Source organism: Helicoverpa zea, chromosome 6 (genome assembly GCF_022581195.2).
Source record: "Helicoverpa zea isolate HzStark_Cry1AcR chromosome 6, ilHelZeax1.1, whole genome shotgun sequence".
Taxonomy (NCBI): domain Eukaryota; kingdom Metazoa; phylum Arthropoda; class Insecta; order Lepidoptera; family Noctuidae; genus Helicoverpa; species Helicoverpa zea.
Window position 1 is genome coordinate 6,058,022 of NC_061457.1, and position 16,643 is coordinate 6,074,664.

The following is a 16,643-nucleotide window of genomic DNA, read 5'->3' on the forward strand; positions in this document are numbered from 1 at the left end:
ATTGTAGTAAAGAATGTCTATTTGACCTTAAGACAACGTACTGATTGATTGTAAAAAATTACCACTAGCATACCTACTTAATTAACCCCGAGTAACAAAGGCTATGTATAGTGGTAACGGGAAGGATTTTTTGGAACACAGGCAAAACCCCGAGAAACGCCCAGTAGGAATATATTGTACCTAGAAATACTTTAGTGCTGCAATTTTTCAGAAAAACTTAGTTTCTTAATAACAAGTGAGTAAGATAATAACAGATAGTAACGATCTTTGGAGCAAGTCGACAAGTAAACAGGGTCGGGGTTATCTACGGATATTGTTATAATTGCTCATATTCGCTTTCTCAATCGCATTATACATCGCAACTTTCGTCTAGTGCGCACGAAGTAATCCTCTCCACAAAAATCAAGTAAGTTTAAAAAATATTTCCACCCCCCTTATTATTAATTAAAAAAATAAAAGTTACTCTCAGCTAATAAAAAGAAAAACAACTATATTATATGCCGAGTGCTATCTCATTATAAGTAAATATTTTCCACATAGTATACAATACACGTCGTACACACGTCGTATACATTATCACTCGCATATCCCTGAGGTCCCGGGTTCGATTCCCGGTTCGGTCGACATTTGTGTGATGAGCATGCTTGTTGGCCGTGGTCTGGGTGTTATGATATGTATTTATAAATATGTATATATGTAGCTATATGTAGTTTATCAGTTGTGTTAGCACCCATAACACAAGTTAATTAATAACTTACCATGGGGCTAACCGACCGTGTGTGAAAAAGGTGTCCCGACATTATTTATTTTATTTATTTATTTATTTATCCCATTATAACTGAACGCTCTTCGTGAAAGGACATCAAATTACGATATATAAATCCACTAAGTGCGTATCAATCGTCGATCGAATCTAAATCCCGGAATACGTATTTCCTGTAACGTTTCCTTTTATTGTTGATTCGCAACACGCTCACAAGTTATTGTCGTTCAATGCCAGTCTCCGAAGATTGTTTTCAGTTTTGCTAAACCGTTTGGGGTTTACCCAACCCTCGGATGGATCAATTCTGATTTGGTTAGGTCGGGAGCGAATTGAAAACGAGGGCAAGCCTTCATTTATTACATTATTCTACATTATATGTTGGATTTCTGCATAATTCAATTAAATAGCCCGAAGTTTTTCGATAAGCAAAAAACATTGTCTGTGCGAACGGGCAGCTCGGACGACGAGCGAATATTAATTAATCTCTTGCACGGACATGTCGGGGACGGGGACACTGACTGTTTTCATAGTAGGGCTGAAGTGTAGTGTCCCATTACATATCAAACTCACTATTATGACCAATGTATATGCGTGTTATATTCAGCCTTATGAATTTAAGAAAAATACGTCTGTAATACAAATAAAAGACACAAATATTCACAATAGTTTCTATCACCGCCCACAATTTCTCCACAGCCTTATCATTTACCCATCTTAAAGTTAGTTTCTCTCTTATCATCCATTTCAAAAATGTTCCAGAATGAAGGCGACCCTTATTCTACTAGCGCTGGCGTGCATTGTAGCAGTCGTGTACGGTGACCTGGTCTGCGGTTCCAACTACTGCAAGCAGAACCCCTGCGCCGCACCCATGGCTGGAAGGAGCTGCCGCGCCCCTGCTGTATACCGCGCCAACCACGCCGGCAAGTGCGCTTGCTGTCCTGCTTGTGTCACCTTCCTGAGTAAGTATTTTAGTATTTATGAGCTGTTAGAATCAATGGTAATACAATATAGAATCATTCATTAGGTACTTTATACAAAATCCTCATTTTGGGACCCAAAAGTATTACGAGGGCTGCCTTTTAAGTTGTGTCGTTTGAAATAAGTATAGACAATCCAATAGGTTATTACTGTTTATTGTTTTTTTAAGAATACTTAGGGATATTTAATGTACTTTTGCATTCGTTCAAACCAGTTTTTGAAATATTTATTCCATTCCAAAGTGGGGGTAGTCCAAACGGCCTATTTGCATGCACCAACAGCTTCTTCAGGTGTGCTGAAAGGTAGACCACGAAGAATTTGCTTAATTTTGGAGGGTGTAATAAAATAGTTAGTGCTTAAGTAAGGGCTGTCAGGTGGATGATCAAAAATTTTAACATTTTGGGAATTCAAAAACGTATTTGTTTGGCGGGAGGTGTGCGAACTTGCACTGTCATGGTGCAGGATCATTCGGTCTTGAATTATTTTTTCTAAATTCGGTGATGACTTGTGGCAAACAAATAGTGGTATACTAGTCAGCGGTAACCGTTTTGCAATATTCTAGTACAATAGTGGCGAGGTGGGCACCCTTTGCCACAAACGAGGCAACCATTTTTTTTTAAGTGATTCTTGAACGAACGACTCCGGTCGGTTTTGGCTCGTCTTGGAAGACCCAGACAGTTGACTGCTGCTTGGAATATGGATCGCAAGCATATATTCAAGACTCGTCACCCCTGACTATATCATAGACATGCTTTGACTCTCCTCCGTTAAATCACTACGGAGTTTTGCGACACTAACTTACACGGGCTGTTTGTTGGTCGTCGCTAAGAAAATGGGGTATCCAACGAGAGATCAACTTTTTTACGCCAAGTTCCTCGTGCAGAATTTTTTGGATAGTGGTCCCTGAAATGCCCACGGATGCCTCTATTTTACTGTATGTTACATGTCCGTCTGCGAGGATTAGCTGCCGCACAGCCTCGACATAAACTTGCGTCATGGCGGTTTTTGGACGACCCTCACGTGGCCTGTCACCGAAGCTAGAGTGCTTACGTTGAAATTCTAAATATCAGCGTTCTACAATCTTAAAGCATGGTGCTACATCACTAAACACAGAACTAATCTCCTCAAAGCACTGAAGTGGCGAGAATCCCCTTTTAAAGTTGTAGAAAATTATCACACGTTTTTCCTTAGACATTTCCATTTTGACAACTGACTTGTCACCTTTGAATAGACAGTACAATAAAACTATTCGACCAATTAAAAAAAAATCTTTTGTTTTCGAATTGTAAATTCAAAAAGATGAAAATGTATATATATTTTTTTTATAATCGCGATAGGTTAGCAAACGTCAGAACTTAAAAGGCAGCCTTACGTAGAAGGGATTGAAACCTCCTGTAGAGCAAGTTATGACTTTCAACTGTCATAGGCCTGTTTACATACAAATAGCGTAACCCTAGATTTCGTTAAAATATACAATAGGTAGGTGTTGTACATTTAATTTTGAGAAGTAAAGTTCTATATACAGGTCTAAGTATACCAAAACTAACCTGGATTGAACTCATACCCAAAATGCAAGAGCAACTAGTTTATTCATAAACTTATGTACCTACATATGGGAGGCCACGTTTCCTATTACAAAGTAGAGGTAAATCCTAAGCCGGTTACAACTCGGAAAACTTTAATATTGTTTCAGAAAGAACAAGCAAAACTGTTTCATGGAAATTACTTCGGTAGAATAATATTAGTTTAGGCTTTTAAAAATTGACGTATTATGTATTTAGGAAACACTTGTGTCAACCAATCATATTTAAAAAGTTTCAAGATCTAAATCTAAGAAAAAGTACTATTTCTGCTTACTAAAGGTATGCTCTTAAAAGAACTTAAATTTCTTAGACAAAAATAATATAAAATGTTCCTGTTCTGAAGCCTGAAGCCTTAAAATCAGCTTACCATAATCCCATATAATACGAGGGTATTATTCCCCTTACAATATCATTAATATAGGCACCAATAGAAAATGTCTCGCAGTGCCTAGAATAGCACGTCTTTCTAATAATCCTGTAGTCTCCACGCCACTCCCGGGAAGTGATTACATTGTCGCCGAGACAACGCCACTGTATAAAAATAATGGAAATACTCGTATTTTTACAAGCAATGACACGTTTCCTTCCCTTATGGTGTCATAACAGAGTAAATGATGGTCACATGAGGCGTAACATTACAGTAGACTCTCTATTAGTTAGTAGTTTACTGATTATAATGCATAAGATATTCTATAACATCTGTAGGTTACAATTCTCAATGTTATTGAGAATTGTATGTTATTGTCAATGTTATTGAGAATTGTTGTCCTAGTATAATTTGAGTTAAACGATCTGAGAAAATAAAATTAGATATACGAATGAAATAAAATTAGATATTAGATGGGTGTCAAGCGTGTTTTAATATTTCCGGATAAAAGTATCATCTTCACAAGTTAGGCAGAAAAACTTGATGCTTAATAACAAAGTGTTTCCGAAATGGAAATTACGAAATTTTCTTAATAAATCGTGTTATCTTTTCAGACGAGGGCGCTGCGTGTAAGACGTACAGCAAGGAGCTGGGAGAGACCCCCTCAGCCATCTGTCGCGAGCCCCTCAAGTGTCTCCGAGGTGTTTGTGTTAACGCCCCCCTTAGGGTTTAAGTTATTGCCTAGTTTATTCACTGATACTATTTTATAACGATCATAAAAAGAGGTGTTCTCTTATGGCATCGAGTAAATAATTGAAAGTCTATTTAGCCTGTTTATTTTATATCATTCTGCATTCCCTGTTCTTTTTTAATTACTCCTTTTTTATTGTTCAATTTTATCTCCCTTTCCTCTCCCTAACTGTCATTGCACAATAGCTAGAACTATTTACCGGAGGAGGCCAATAGATTCAAAGAGTTTTAAAACTATGTGAAAGACCTAGAAACTGCTTTTTATTTTTTACCACAGACACCACAGAGTTTTGTAAAGTATGTACCGAATACTTTGATCCCTCAACTATGTCTCCTTTTTATTAGATATTTAGATTATCTTAGCTATCGTCCCGAAACTATCCTCGGAATTGCGAAATACACTGGTATGCTATAAATCCTTCGCCTGCCAACGTTATGCGGAAGCTTGGAAAACTGGAATATCACCGAGTCAGACTAATAGACACGGCTTAGCCGACCTTAATCGAGATAAGTTACCATTCAGGATTTCTGAACGATACACAGAATGGTCCGTCTGTATTGACAGTCGATTTGATTCAAATTAATGAACGAACAAGTGAACTGCCAAACCTGCAGTAGCTGTTGAAATACAAATTGCATAATCGGCATCAAATATACTTTGACTAAGATAATTATTAATGATTCATAGTTTATTAAGAAGCAGATATTAAGATAACAGTATCAATAGATAAATAGCAGCTTTAATTTAAACGATAGCACACCTGCGTTTAATCAGTGAGAGATTGACGTCAATCTTAATGTTAAGATGACAGTTGCAAAATTCTCAATTAAGATTACCTAGCGAAGGAATATTAGGTACCTATATTTGCTATTATAAATATTCATTATTTACCAACCGCTGTTCATATCTATAATGCTGGATTCAAAGTCTGTTACAGCCTTTTTATCGTCCCACTGCTGGGCACAAGCCTCCTCTCACATGGAGATGGATTGAGCATTAATCATTCAAGGATTCAAAGTACAACAGCCTAATAAATTGCATTAATATTTTTGGAGAAGGACATTTTATAGATTTGATCTGTACTTACCTAGGTCTTACTTACCAAAAACATCCATAAGCTACCTATCATATGAAACTTCAAAACTACAGCAGTGACTTTAAAGTGGTTTACAATTTATAATTGTCGTAGTATATGCTAGTACAAAAAGCCAGTTGAACCGAATGCTTGCAGCCATACCAGTGTTTTAGAACAAAGCATTTCGCTTGACGCTGCGACATGGCCACTTCGACAAGCCGCGGTCACTGGAAATTGAGAACCTTTTACCTTTGTACAGCTTCTACATCTAGTTTTTTTTTTTTTTTTTTGGAAAAAGGAGCTACGTTCTATGTAAGAATACCACACAGAAAGTATTTAGTTAAAAAACATGGCAATAATTGAGAATGTTTCTTAAACATAACTGCAGATTTGTGACTTCTGATCGTTAAGTACAAAATAGTGCTCGAGGAAACACACACACACATAACACATTAAAAATAAACCGGCCAAGTGCGAGTCGGACTCGCGCACCGAGGGTTCCGTACAAATGCTGTACAGATAAAAAGTGAGTTTCGCGCCAACCGTTCAGTTTAGAACAATCATAGTTATGGTAATTTCGTGAGAGTCAAAATAGTTAATATTTTTTATTTTATAATATAACTAAAATAGTAGGCCAGTACCTTGTAAAAGTTATTTTATTGAAGTTATTTATATATACAACATTTTATAGCCATCATTCAGAAATCTGATTGAAAATAACTGTCTTACGTGTCTTAAAGGTCATGGGGCATATCTGACCCGCTTTGTAAAAAGTGGCGGACATGAATCAAAGTAGTTTTAAATCGTGGAGAATGGTATGACGTTTCTTTGAATATAAATATTTTATTAAAATTCCATGGAGACGAATGTCCAGGATCGTTTGAAAAATATAAAAGACAAGCAGTTTCAGAGGATTGTACAGGTTGCAATGCTAGTTTTTATTGTTAAAGACATTTCATAAAGAAGGAAGGTGCCAATCCGGATGACCAGGATCTGATGAGGATCTGAAAACCCTGAGAAATCGAGGGCAACTCTTGAATATTGTAGGCACGCATCGAGTCATAACCAGACATGTGAGTGTATTTTTGAGGGTACTGGTAAACAGTGAAGGTTTGGAGCTGATTTGATTATGGAGACTACAGAGAGTCAAGGGAACTCCCGAACGGTATGTTGCAACTACCACGTGTTTGGGGATATTTTATTCGTATTGGCGAAGACTTTCCACAAAGATAGGTTTGACTGCCATTGTGGGATCGACAGCTAAGATCAGATATAGTTATGGGAACTCCTTTACAATTTATAACGTAACCTTGTGTTGGAGCTTATTTTATTTTAGGTGATGAGAATTCACTACTAACTTGGGTTAAAGCAGCCATTGCAGGAATGGGATCTTTTATTTTTGAGGGATTAATCACCTAAAGAGCCCCAGTTTCAGGTTTTTTCGAAACCGCCGGACGACTTGTAGCTTTCGAATTGTAACAACGACTTCTAGAGAGTAGGATTCGGGGCTGCTGGCTTTACGTTTCTAGAGCCTTGACAAAAGTGTAATTCTGTCCCTTTCTTTGTTTTATAAAGTCGGCATTATTTTATTTTGTAGCATTTTACAAACAAATCCAACTTCAAACATATAAAAAAGCAACAAGAAAACAAAAGCAAGAAAGAAATTAAAAAGATGTTAGGTGCATCGGTCTAGAAGTCGGTGTCTAGCTAGAGGATGCATCTATATTTATTTAACCACCGAGATCTAGACCGATGCATATAAACAGTTTTGTTGAGAAGTTGTTTTTTTTTTGTAAAAAGTTTTTATTTTTAACTTTTGTGAAAAGTTCTCGTCAATACGAATAATATAAGCCCAAACACGACGTAACTAAAACATACCGAGTTCTCTCGACTTTCTCACGTCTCCATCATCAGATAAGCTCTTAACCTTCACTGTTTGATAGTATCACCAGACATACATCTGAGAATCAAGTTTTAATCCTATGCATGCCTACAATTTCTGATAGTTGCCCTCGATTTCTCAGGATTTCCATCATCAGATCCTGACCTGATGACAATGGAAATAAACGGCGAGTATACTCTTTCACTACAAAGAAATGATTTCTCAAATCCGTCAAACTTGGTCGTTTAAATTCCCCATTGAAATGAGGAAAATATTTGATGTTTACACCTGATTTTCTCTAGATTCCCATGGTTCACATTGATGCGACTAATGCCATAGTAAATCAGAGCCTTTATCATTATACTGTGCTATATTTCGTTCGTATCCGCCGTGGGTATGGTTTTCATACTAAGGTGCCCAATGACCTTTGAATGATTTAAAATTTTTCACAGTTTAGAGGCCATTATATAAGAAGTGTTTGATATGAATTTCACGTTTTATTCAAAACTTTAATATCTCAACGCGTTCATGTGAAAAAGGGTAGGTAGTAAGTTTATAATTATTAAAAAAATATTTTATGTCATGTAAGCAAAAATAATATTTTAATATTTTATGTAACTTCAAATTTATCATTTTCGCAATTTTTCCTTTATCTGTACTATATAACGTTGCTTCGTGCCGAATTTTAAGATTCTGAGTTCACGGGAAGTACCTTGTAGGTTTTGATTCCCTAGCGTGTGACGGAAATTCGTCTAAGGTGTCGGTAAAACTGCTGTATCTTTTGATCGCGTTAACTTAGAAGTTTGATTTTTTGACTGCCTAAAGGGACAATAAACCTTGGTATTTGATTTAAATTTCAATTTTATACCTTTATTCGTTCGTGAGAAATAAGGTAGTAAGTTTCATTTTATTAAAATATTTTTTTTATATTATATAACTAAAAAAATGAGATTTTCGAAATTTTTCCTATATTTGCATTATATGACAATGCTTCGTGCCAAATTTCAAGACTCTGAGTTTACGGGAAGTATCCTGTAGGTTTTGATTCCTTTGCGAGTGTCGAAAATTTGTTGAAAATATCGACATAATCGGATGTATCTTGTGATTGGCTTGGTTTAGAAGATTGATATTTTCACAGCTTAAAGGGACAATAGACCTGAGTATTTCATGTGAATTTCAGCTTGATACGTCCACGCGTTCTTGAGATAAAGGGTCTTGACAGACAGACAGACAGACAGACAGACAGACGGACAACAAAGTGATCCTATAAGGGTTCCGTTTACGCACATAAATATAGCATGGCTCTTGTGCACCCTACATTTTCCGGCTGGATCAATTTCTTCTATACTTTTATCATAGCACTTACAGTTTCCTTACGATGTTTACCTTTCCTGATCATTGAGCGTGGTAATGAAATTAATTAAACGAATTGAGCGCGCGCCTGCACGATTCTTACTTAACATCTACGTATCGACGTAAGTACGTATGTACAAAAGTAGGTACACTAACGATGCCTTGTAGGTCTTTCAATAGCTCGTTCTCTTTATAATTATGTGCTCGGGTTGATTCAATTTCTTACTTCTGAGTATTATTAGTGCAATTCCTTAACTTCCTTCCAGACTAACTACCCGATGAAAAGGCAAACTGCTTCAAGAAGCTCTACAGTATCTCAAGGGCTCCTTTCCTCTTTGCTAGCTTTTCATCTGATATTCTGTTTAATAGCTTTTTCCTTGCTCTATAGACTGTTTCAAGGTGATTGAAAGGTACCGTTGGAACGCCTGAATAATGATAGTTGATGTTATCAGGCTTACGTCAGTATAACAGCCTAAAAATAAAACGAAGTTGGGAAAATGTGGGAGGCTCGAGAATGAATGTTTAGTGAACAACAAAGTATCGGCTCTAGTTCGTAACATATTGACGGCAACACCAACACAAACGAATAATTAAAATGGCGTACGTGACAGCCCAGTGAATTATTTACGTACCAAACGTAACATATTTTTTTCTATTTGCGTTAACAGTGTTACTATATAGGCATTTTTTAATTGTTTTCTAATTTAAAAATTACGATTGATAAGATGCTAGGCGCTCTTAGTTCACCAACCATATTATTTCAGCTTAGTTGGTCTATGGATGGGGATGGTTAAAATCGATGATAGGTATAACGAGCTATTCTACTACTCAGCCTATGAATTTATCCCTTGAAAAAAAAATCCTATAGTAATCTCAATGCATTTACTTTTAAACTACATAAACAAAGCACCAAGTACTAAAGCGCAAAATTGTAAGACCGACATAAAATAAACAATCTTACTCCAAACAAATTACAAAGGCGACTGTAAAATGGATGGTATTGCATTCAAAGTATAGTGCAAGTTCGTGTTTGAAGGTGAGAAGGTGATTCAAGAACAATGAAAGCTCATAAAGTTTTTATAGATTTTCATTGTTTACTGCGCGTTCCGCTGAGCACGGCCTTACTGAGTTAGTTTCAGAGTTACAGGTGCACAAACAAGCTTTTGACCTACCTTAATAAGAGACGAGAATTATGACGCTGGGAAGGTTGTGACGTAAGTATGCATAAGAGATGGCATGCATTATGTTGATGAAGAGTTTACACAACGTTCACATGGGACATCAATTTTGATAGCGGATCGGATTTTTGCAGAATGCTTTTCAGAAACAATATAATTTAGAATAGAATAGAATAGAAGTTTATTGTTTCCAGTATTACAGCAAACAGAAAAAAAAAACTTAACATGGAGGCTATAATACCGAAAGCAAAAGGTTCGAGCGTCAGCTTATGCTTAGGCTTCCCAAAAGGGGTTGCCAAGCGCTGGTTTTCAGCTCGAACCCTTGACTCCCGTTTACAGTAAAATCAAATACAATGAAGGTACATCTTTAACACTATGATCATACATTACAGAAAAAAACTAAATAGAAAGTAAAAAAAAAAAGAAATAAAAGTTTGTCGGACGTGGCTTTTTATTCTTTAATTTAAAGAATATATTAAATTAGGATCTTACTGCCACACTCAGAGTCAGTTAATGGTTACTTAAGTGGCTCCTTAGTATAGATTTAAAAAAGCTCACTCTCAGAGACAATTAATGATCCGTTAGCATCCCTTAATGACAATTAAAGTTAAGTAAAGCAAAACCTTTACTTAACTTGCTAATGATTGATTTTGACATTTATGTTTGAGGTTATAAAAGTAAATAAAATATTTTAAAAAGTCTCAGGAATAGGAATGTTTTAACAATAAAGTAAAGATGAGTGATTTGCTTGACTTTATTGATTTTGTAGACTATACCAGAAGGTTTAGAGTAGTGGGGCCAAATAAGAAGCCCAGGAGGAGTAACTTTAGAAGTCTATAGGAATGTAAAAGGGTATTTTTCTATCAATGTTCAAGCAGTCACTGGGACAAACTTGGAATTTTATGATCTAGTAGCCCGGTGGCCTGGCAGTACCCATGATAGTTTTATTTATAACAGCAGTGCAAGTAAACAAAGACTGAATACTGGTGTGTTAAAAGGGATAATTTTAGGGGACAGCGGGTATGCAGTTAGCAATGTGCTAATGACACCGTTTTTATCACCAAATTCAACTGCACAAGAAAACTACAACAGAAGCCAAATAAAATATAATGTGGAATACTGTGGAAAGATGCTTTGGCATTTGGAAAAGAAGGTTTCCTTGTCTCCAACTTGGCATGGGCATTAAGATGGATACAGTTGTGGCTGTTATATGTGCTTGTGCGACACTGCATAATATTTCTTTACAGGTTGATGATTTTTTTCCAAAGAACTGGGAATCTCCTCATATTGAGAATGATGATGTTGTCCTGAGTGAAAGGCGTGAAAGCACAACCAACAGCAATGGATTTTTGGTGCGACAATCTATAGTTGATAGATTTTTCTCATAATATAATTTTTAATAAATAAAAATCCATAAAATAAGAGGAATATTTTTTTAATTGTTGAACAAGAGGCCAATTATGTAGTACAAAGTTTATTTGACTTCCTCGTTGATCTAGTGGTCGCAAGCGCGGCTGCTGTGCTCGAGGTCTCGGGTTCGATTCCCGGGTCGGGCCGAAATCGCTTTTTGGGTTTTCTTAAACTTTCACAAAGCAGCCCGTAGTCTGGAAGTTGGTGATTGATTCCTGATTGAACTCCTATGTTATACTATCCCATGCTGCTTGTTTCTTGGCGACTGACTTGCCATCTGTTATTTAAGATTCCACGATTGGTCTCTTTTTAACTAATTGTGCTAACAAAGCTTTTTCGTCCGCCGTGAAATTAGCCACACGTTTGCGTGGGGCTCTTGTTCCTGAAGACTCCTAAAATGAAACAAGCACAAGTTAAATTCTTCAAATACATATGTGCAGCTACTAATGTCTATAGAAACGAAACTTACCATGATAATATGTTAAGATAAAGCTATTTATTTCAGAGCTTATCACACTTTTCCACACACTTTTCTTTCCTGACGGTTAACGGAACAAGAATTTTAAACGTAACCTTGACACTGACAGTACAATATTGACAGTGATACCAGAAAAAAGTTTCCATGTACTTTATATCATTTACATGAAAATAGGTGTTTTTACGTAAAAACGATCCCGAAATTAACAAATTCTTATTTCTATTGTTGATATACAAGGTTTTAATGTATTTAAATAACAGTTTTTGCTACTTAATAATTTCACATTTTAAGGTGCGGCTACACCTTTCGTTTATCGATAAGCATTATCAAAGACAATTTGACGATACTCTGCCCTACGGATACTTAAAGCTGTCATTAACTAATGAACCCTTAAATTTCGTCTCTGGGATGTATCGTTCATTAACAGATTTAATGATAATTAGTTAAGGACTCATTAGGACTAATTTAAGTATCCATTCTGAGTGTGGCAGTTAGTATAATAATAGAATAATAAGTGATAGGTACAATGTGTAGTTCGAATACACAGCTTATAATAGGCATTTATTAAATATTTTTCTGTTTTTCCAAAACTAACTGTTTACACTTGTTTTTAAAATTAATGGTGGGGGAATATTATTCCATATTTTCGATGCTGTGTATTTGAAGCTAGCCTATATATCCCTGTGTTCTGTGTTTCGGTATAATAAGTTTATTTTTTAGTTTAGATCTAGTATTTAAGTTATGCGCATCGGCGCATTTATGTAAAAAATGCGGAAATGCGGAAATGCGGATATGCGAAAATGCGGAAATTGTATTGTGTAACCTCATCCTGAAAAAATCCGATCCGGCTCCCAAATTGATGTCTCACGTGACCCTTACATTAGAAATGTGATTAACACTTAGTTCAATTTCCAAATATTGTGCAATTAAATAAATAAAGCAAAGAAATTATCTCTAGCCGATAAATGTTTTGCAAGACCTTTGAAAGATATTTAGTAAATTCATCAGATATTCATGGCCTTAAATTATCTGTGTCAATATTATTTTAAGTAGGCATTCTATGAATCTATTATAACGAAATTAAATATAGCAACAAAAATGATCATTATTTGTCATGCAATAACATCTGTTCAACGCAGACAATATCGATAGTTACGTCTGCCAATAGCTGGGTCGCACCAAGAAGATCTGGAACAATTCCCTCCTTACACAATATGTCAACATTTCTATAAACATCCAGAACTAGGTAAATGGGATGATAACATCATTCAGGCTATTTGACAAGGGTAGCAATGGAACTGAAATACTTTAGTAAATACACCGAGTAAATGGTCCGTAGTGCCTACATGAAATATGTTTTATATCTATTTGAAGCTAGCCAGGCTTGAATTCGCCTGAAGGCCTCTATTTAGGGGTTTCAAAAGAATTAGAAATAACTTGTACTATTAGTATGATGGATGTACAAGTTTATTTTATTGCCAACAAAACAACTTAAAAAGCTTCAGATGGCATAATGGGCACGCAACAGTTTGGTGGCAGTGAACTCTTTGATTTCGGTAAGCCTTAATGCCCAATATAAAACCAACCCAATAAAACACACTGTTTGCTGTCATTGTTGGCAACAAATCACTATCCATGATATTTCTGCCTGGCATTGATACTCGGACCTGTTTTAAGACACTCTTAGTTAATAATTTTGCAATGAATATTTCAATAAATTATAGATTATTAATATTTGGCATTCAAATGCACTTATACAATTTTGCAATTTTATTAATTATGCCAAGTACAATTTATTATCTCATTAGTTAAAGGTCGTATCACAGTATTTGGGAGCGTTCAAGTATTACGTAACGCAATTTTTGAAGATTTTTGACCGTCCCTCCTCCCCTTGTAACGCACCGTAATATCTTTCTGTACCCCCCGCCCCCTGTCTAAACGTTACGTAACACTCAAGTGACCATTTTTACCCTAAACTCGCAAAAAAGTATGTTACAGATTTTATCCTTGGTATAGTTTTAATTGCCTTTACGGTAATAATACGTACTAAATAATACAAGAGATTTTTTATCCGCAACACCTGCGCATTTTGTTTTTTTTTTTATATATATTTATTTTTTTGGCTTTACACACAATTGTTTTCATCCTTCATTCTCCTATTTTAGCTTTTTTTTTTACTAAAAATCTCTTAAAATAAAATAACATTTTTATTTTAAAAGAGATTTTTAATCCCGATTTCTAGTAATACTACTTCACGACTTAATTGGATGACTACATTTATTAATTTGTTTCTTTAATATCTAAAAGTCGTCTAAGATGTTTTTAAGTATCGTCTCTTAAATTATGGGACACGGCCCACGATACCTGCAGGTAATTATAAAAATACAATAATATCTATTGATCAAAGAAAATACACGAACTAAGAAGTTTATATTAAATCAATTCTTTTCTTCAGAATTTGACACCAGCATTTTATAAGTAAAACCTATAGAACAAACGTCCTTTGATAATAAACGATTTGGCAATATCGCCTACACAGTGTACTATAGAGTACAGCTATTGATATCCAATATCATAAGAGATTGATATTTGCCGTCTTGTACACTGTCGGTAGAGTCGCCAGGGAAAGTAGGATAACAATGCTCTTGTTGCCTATATACATATAGCAATGTAAATGTATGTAAATCGATGTGTGCATTCATGACTTTCTACAAATCATACATTCTACAAAGCCACAAAGGCAAAAACAGCCAAGATCGTTTTTTGACTTGTTAAAAACTGTCTACTTTTTTTTATATTTCCTATAACGTTCTTAATATTATTGTATATAATATTTATCTGTTCCCGTTTTTTCCTACTAATATCGAATTTTTACTTGTTCCAGTGCAAGCTTTTTATATTTGGTTGCCAACCATACAAATAGTATCTACTGTATTATTACAATATTCCGAGTACGCTCCATATTTGCTTACGGTACGTTTATTCTAAGGATTGTTTCGTATCTGAATAGTTCAAAAGCTATTTGACAAACTCATGCTAGTTATAATTAATATTATAGCATTCATATCCTACATACAATTAAAATTATTTTACATGTAAATTCGGGCACACAGTTGTTTGGCTAAATATAAATGGCGAAGCACATCTAATACAATATTTGTGTCAAGAAAAATGATACATAATACTAACTACTCATACACACATTTTTATTATATGTTAAATCCTTATGACGTAGCGTATTTCCTGCATCTATTTATTTAACGAAACCAAGGTGAAAACCTCCTCTTAAGACTTTCCTTTCGGAAGGTATATTTAAATGGAGAACTGTTGCATAGTTGGCTGTAAAGGCGGTAGTGAACGTAAACAACCTTTAATCAGAAAGTAGCTTACTTGTCACAACTCAGTAACTTTGTTTAAAAAATATTCATTTAAATGTGTATTTTGGTGGTCATCACAGCCTAAAGCGTCCACTGCTCCAGCAGTAGGTAGTAGCTCAGTCCATTAGGGCCTCCTGCAAGTTGGGAGGCCATATTCACCGAGATGGGTATTTGTGTTGGGGAGCGCATCATGGTATACTTTTTAACTTCGAAGATGCAGCTACCCATCTCCGAGCGAAGCATTTAATATTCCACTTAGTGCTGTGGTTGTTGCCATAGCCTCGTCCGGTTTCCGCTGCAGCAAGGTAAGATTGACAATTTTGGTTGAATTTGGTTGGTGCAATCTAGAATTAGTTAAAACCGTAAATACGACAATTCAAATCATTGTGTTGTTGTATGTACGCTGTTTATGGGTACAAACTTCGCTTAATTCTGGCGTCAGTTAAGTTCAGTCACTTTAAAACATAATATGTAAAATACTACTTACCTATATTTCATTTCATTTTTAATCGCTCTATTGAAAAACGTCTTTATATAAAGTCTTGTAAAACATAACTTTATTTTAATGGACTATATTTTTGATAATAAATTACAGTATTTTATTCCCTTAGATCTTTTTTAGGGTTTTTACAAGACCAGCAATTGGTTGCTACAAAGTTGCAAAGCTTAATCAAGCTGTAAAGCATCTTCTTGGTATTCCTCCAATACTTTGCACATAAATTGAATTCAAAACTTTTTCTTTTCTAAAAGAAACTCTTTTAAGACTTGGCATAGTTGGAATATATCCAATCTCACAAAAGCTGAGGCAATTTCTTGGTAACGGTGTGAGTAAATCTTCGTGTATGCACATAATACATTCGAAGCGTGTGTAGTTTTACAACGTGTGTAGTGGAAGAGAGATATATGACGTCAGTGCAACGTGCCTCATGTACGTACATTACGGGCGCAACATCGATATGGGTCAAACTCAAGCGGATTTTGAACTTATTTCAAATCAATTCCTGCATGTTAAAAAGTTTTTAACCCTCTAGCCTTACAGAAGCCTCGAAAGAGCTGACCTAGTTCCGGTTTTTAATATTTATGATTTTAAAAGTCCAAATCGTTAAACAGACCGTGGCAGTGATTTTGACCTAAATACGTTTGTTTCAAGCGCGCTCCGAGATGAATGGGGACCCTATTAAGTCATTTTGTACTGCATATGTGCACCTAAGTAAACATAAGTGGGACTCCTTGAGAAAATTGGCTCCCTATTAATTGGCTGGCTGTGCACCACACGACAGAATGTTCAAGGGGTTCCACGCCTATGTGAGCAAGTTATGAAAGCTTAGAATAACCCTCGATTTATAAATAAAGGTCTATTTATAAAATTCGCAATGTTATTTTTATACATGACACTGGCCAAATCCGTTATTTTGGAACTGACACCAATGTCAGTTTACTCAAACCTG

At 35.6% G+C, this 16,643-nt stretch overlaps 1 protein-coding gene across 1 annotated transcript; it reads left to right on the forward strand.

Annotated features, from left to right (window-relative positions):
• Positions 1-304: 304 nt before the first annotated feature.
• On the forward strand, positions 305-4,515 carry LOC124631532 (fungal protease inhibitor-1-like). Its single transcript, XM_047165977.1, has 3 exons — positions 305-406; positions 1,523-1,722; positions 4,306-4,515. The coding sequence occupies exons 2-3, from the start codon at positions 1,524-1,526 to the stop codon at positions 4,422-4,424; spliced, it is 318 nt and encodes a 105-aa protein (XP_047021933.1). The 5' UTR covers positions 305-406; position 1,523; the 3' UTR covers positions 4,425-4,515.
• Positions 4,516-16,643: the final 12,128 nt, after the last annotated feature.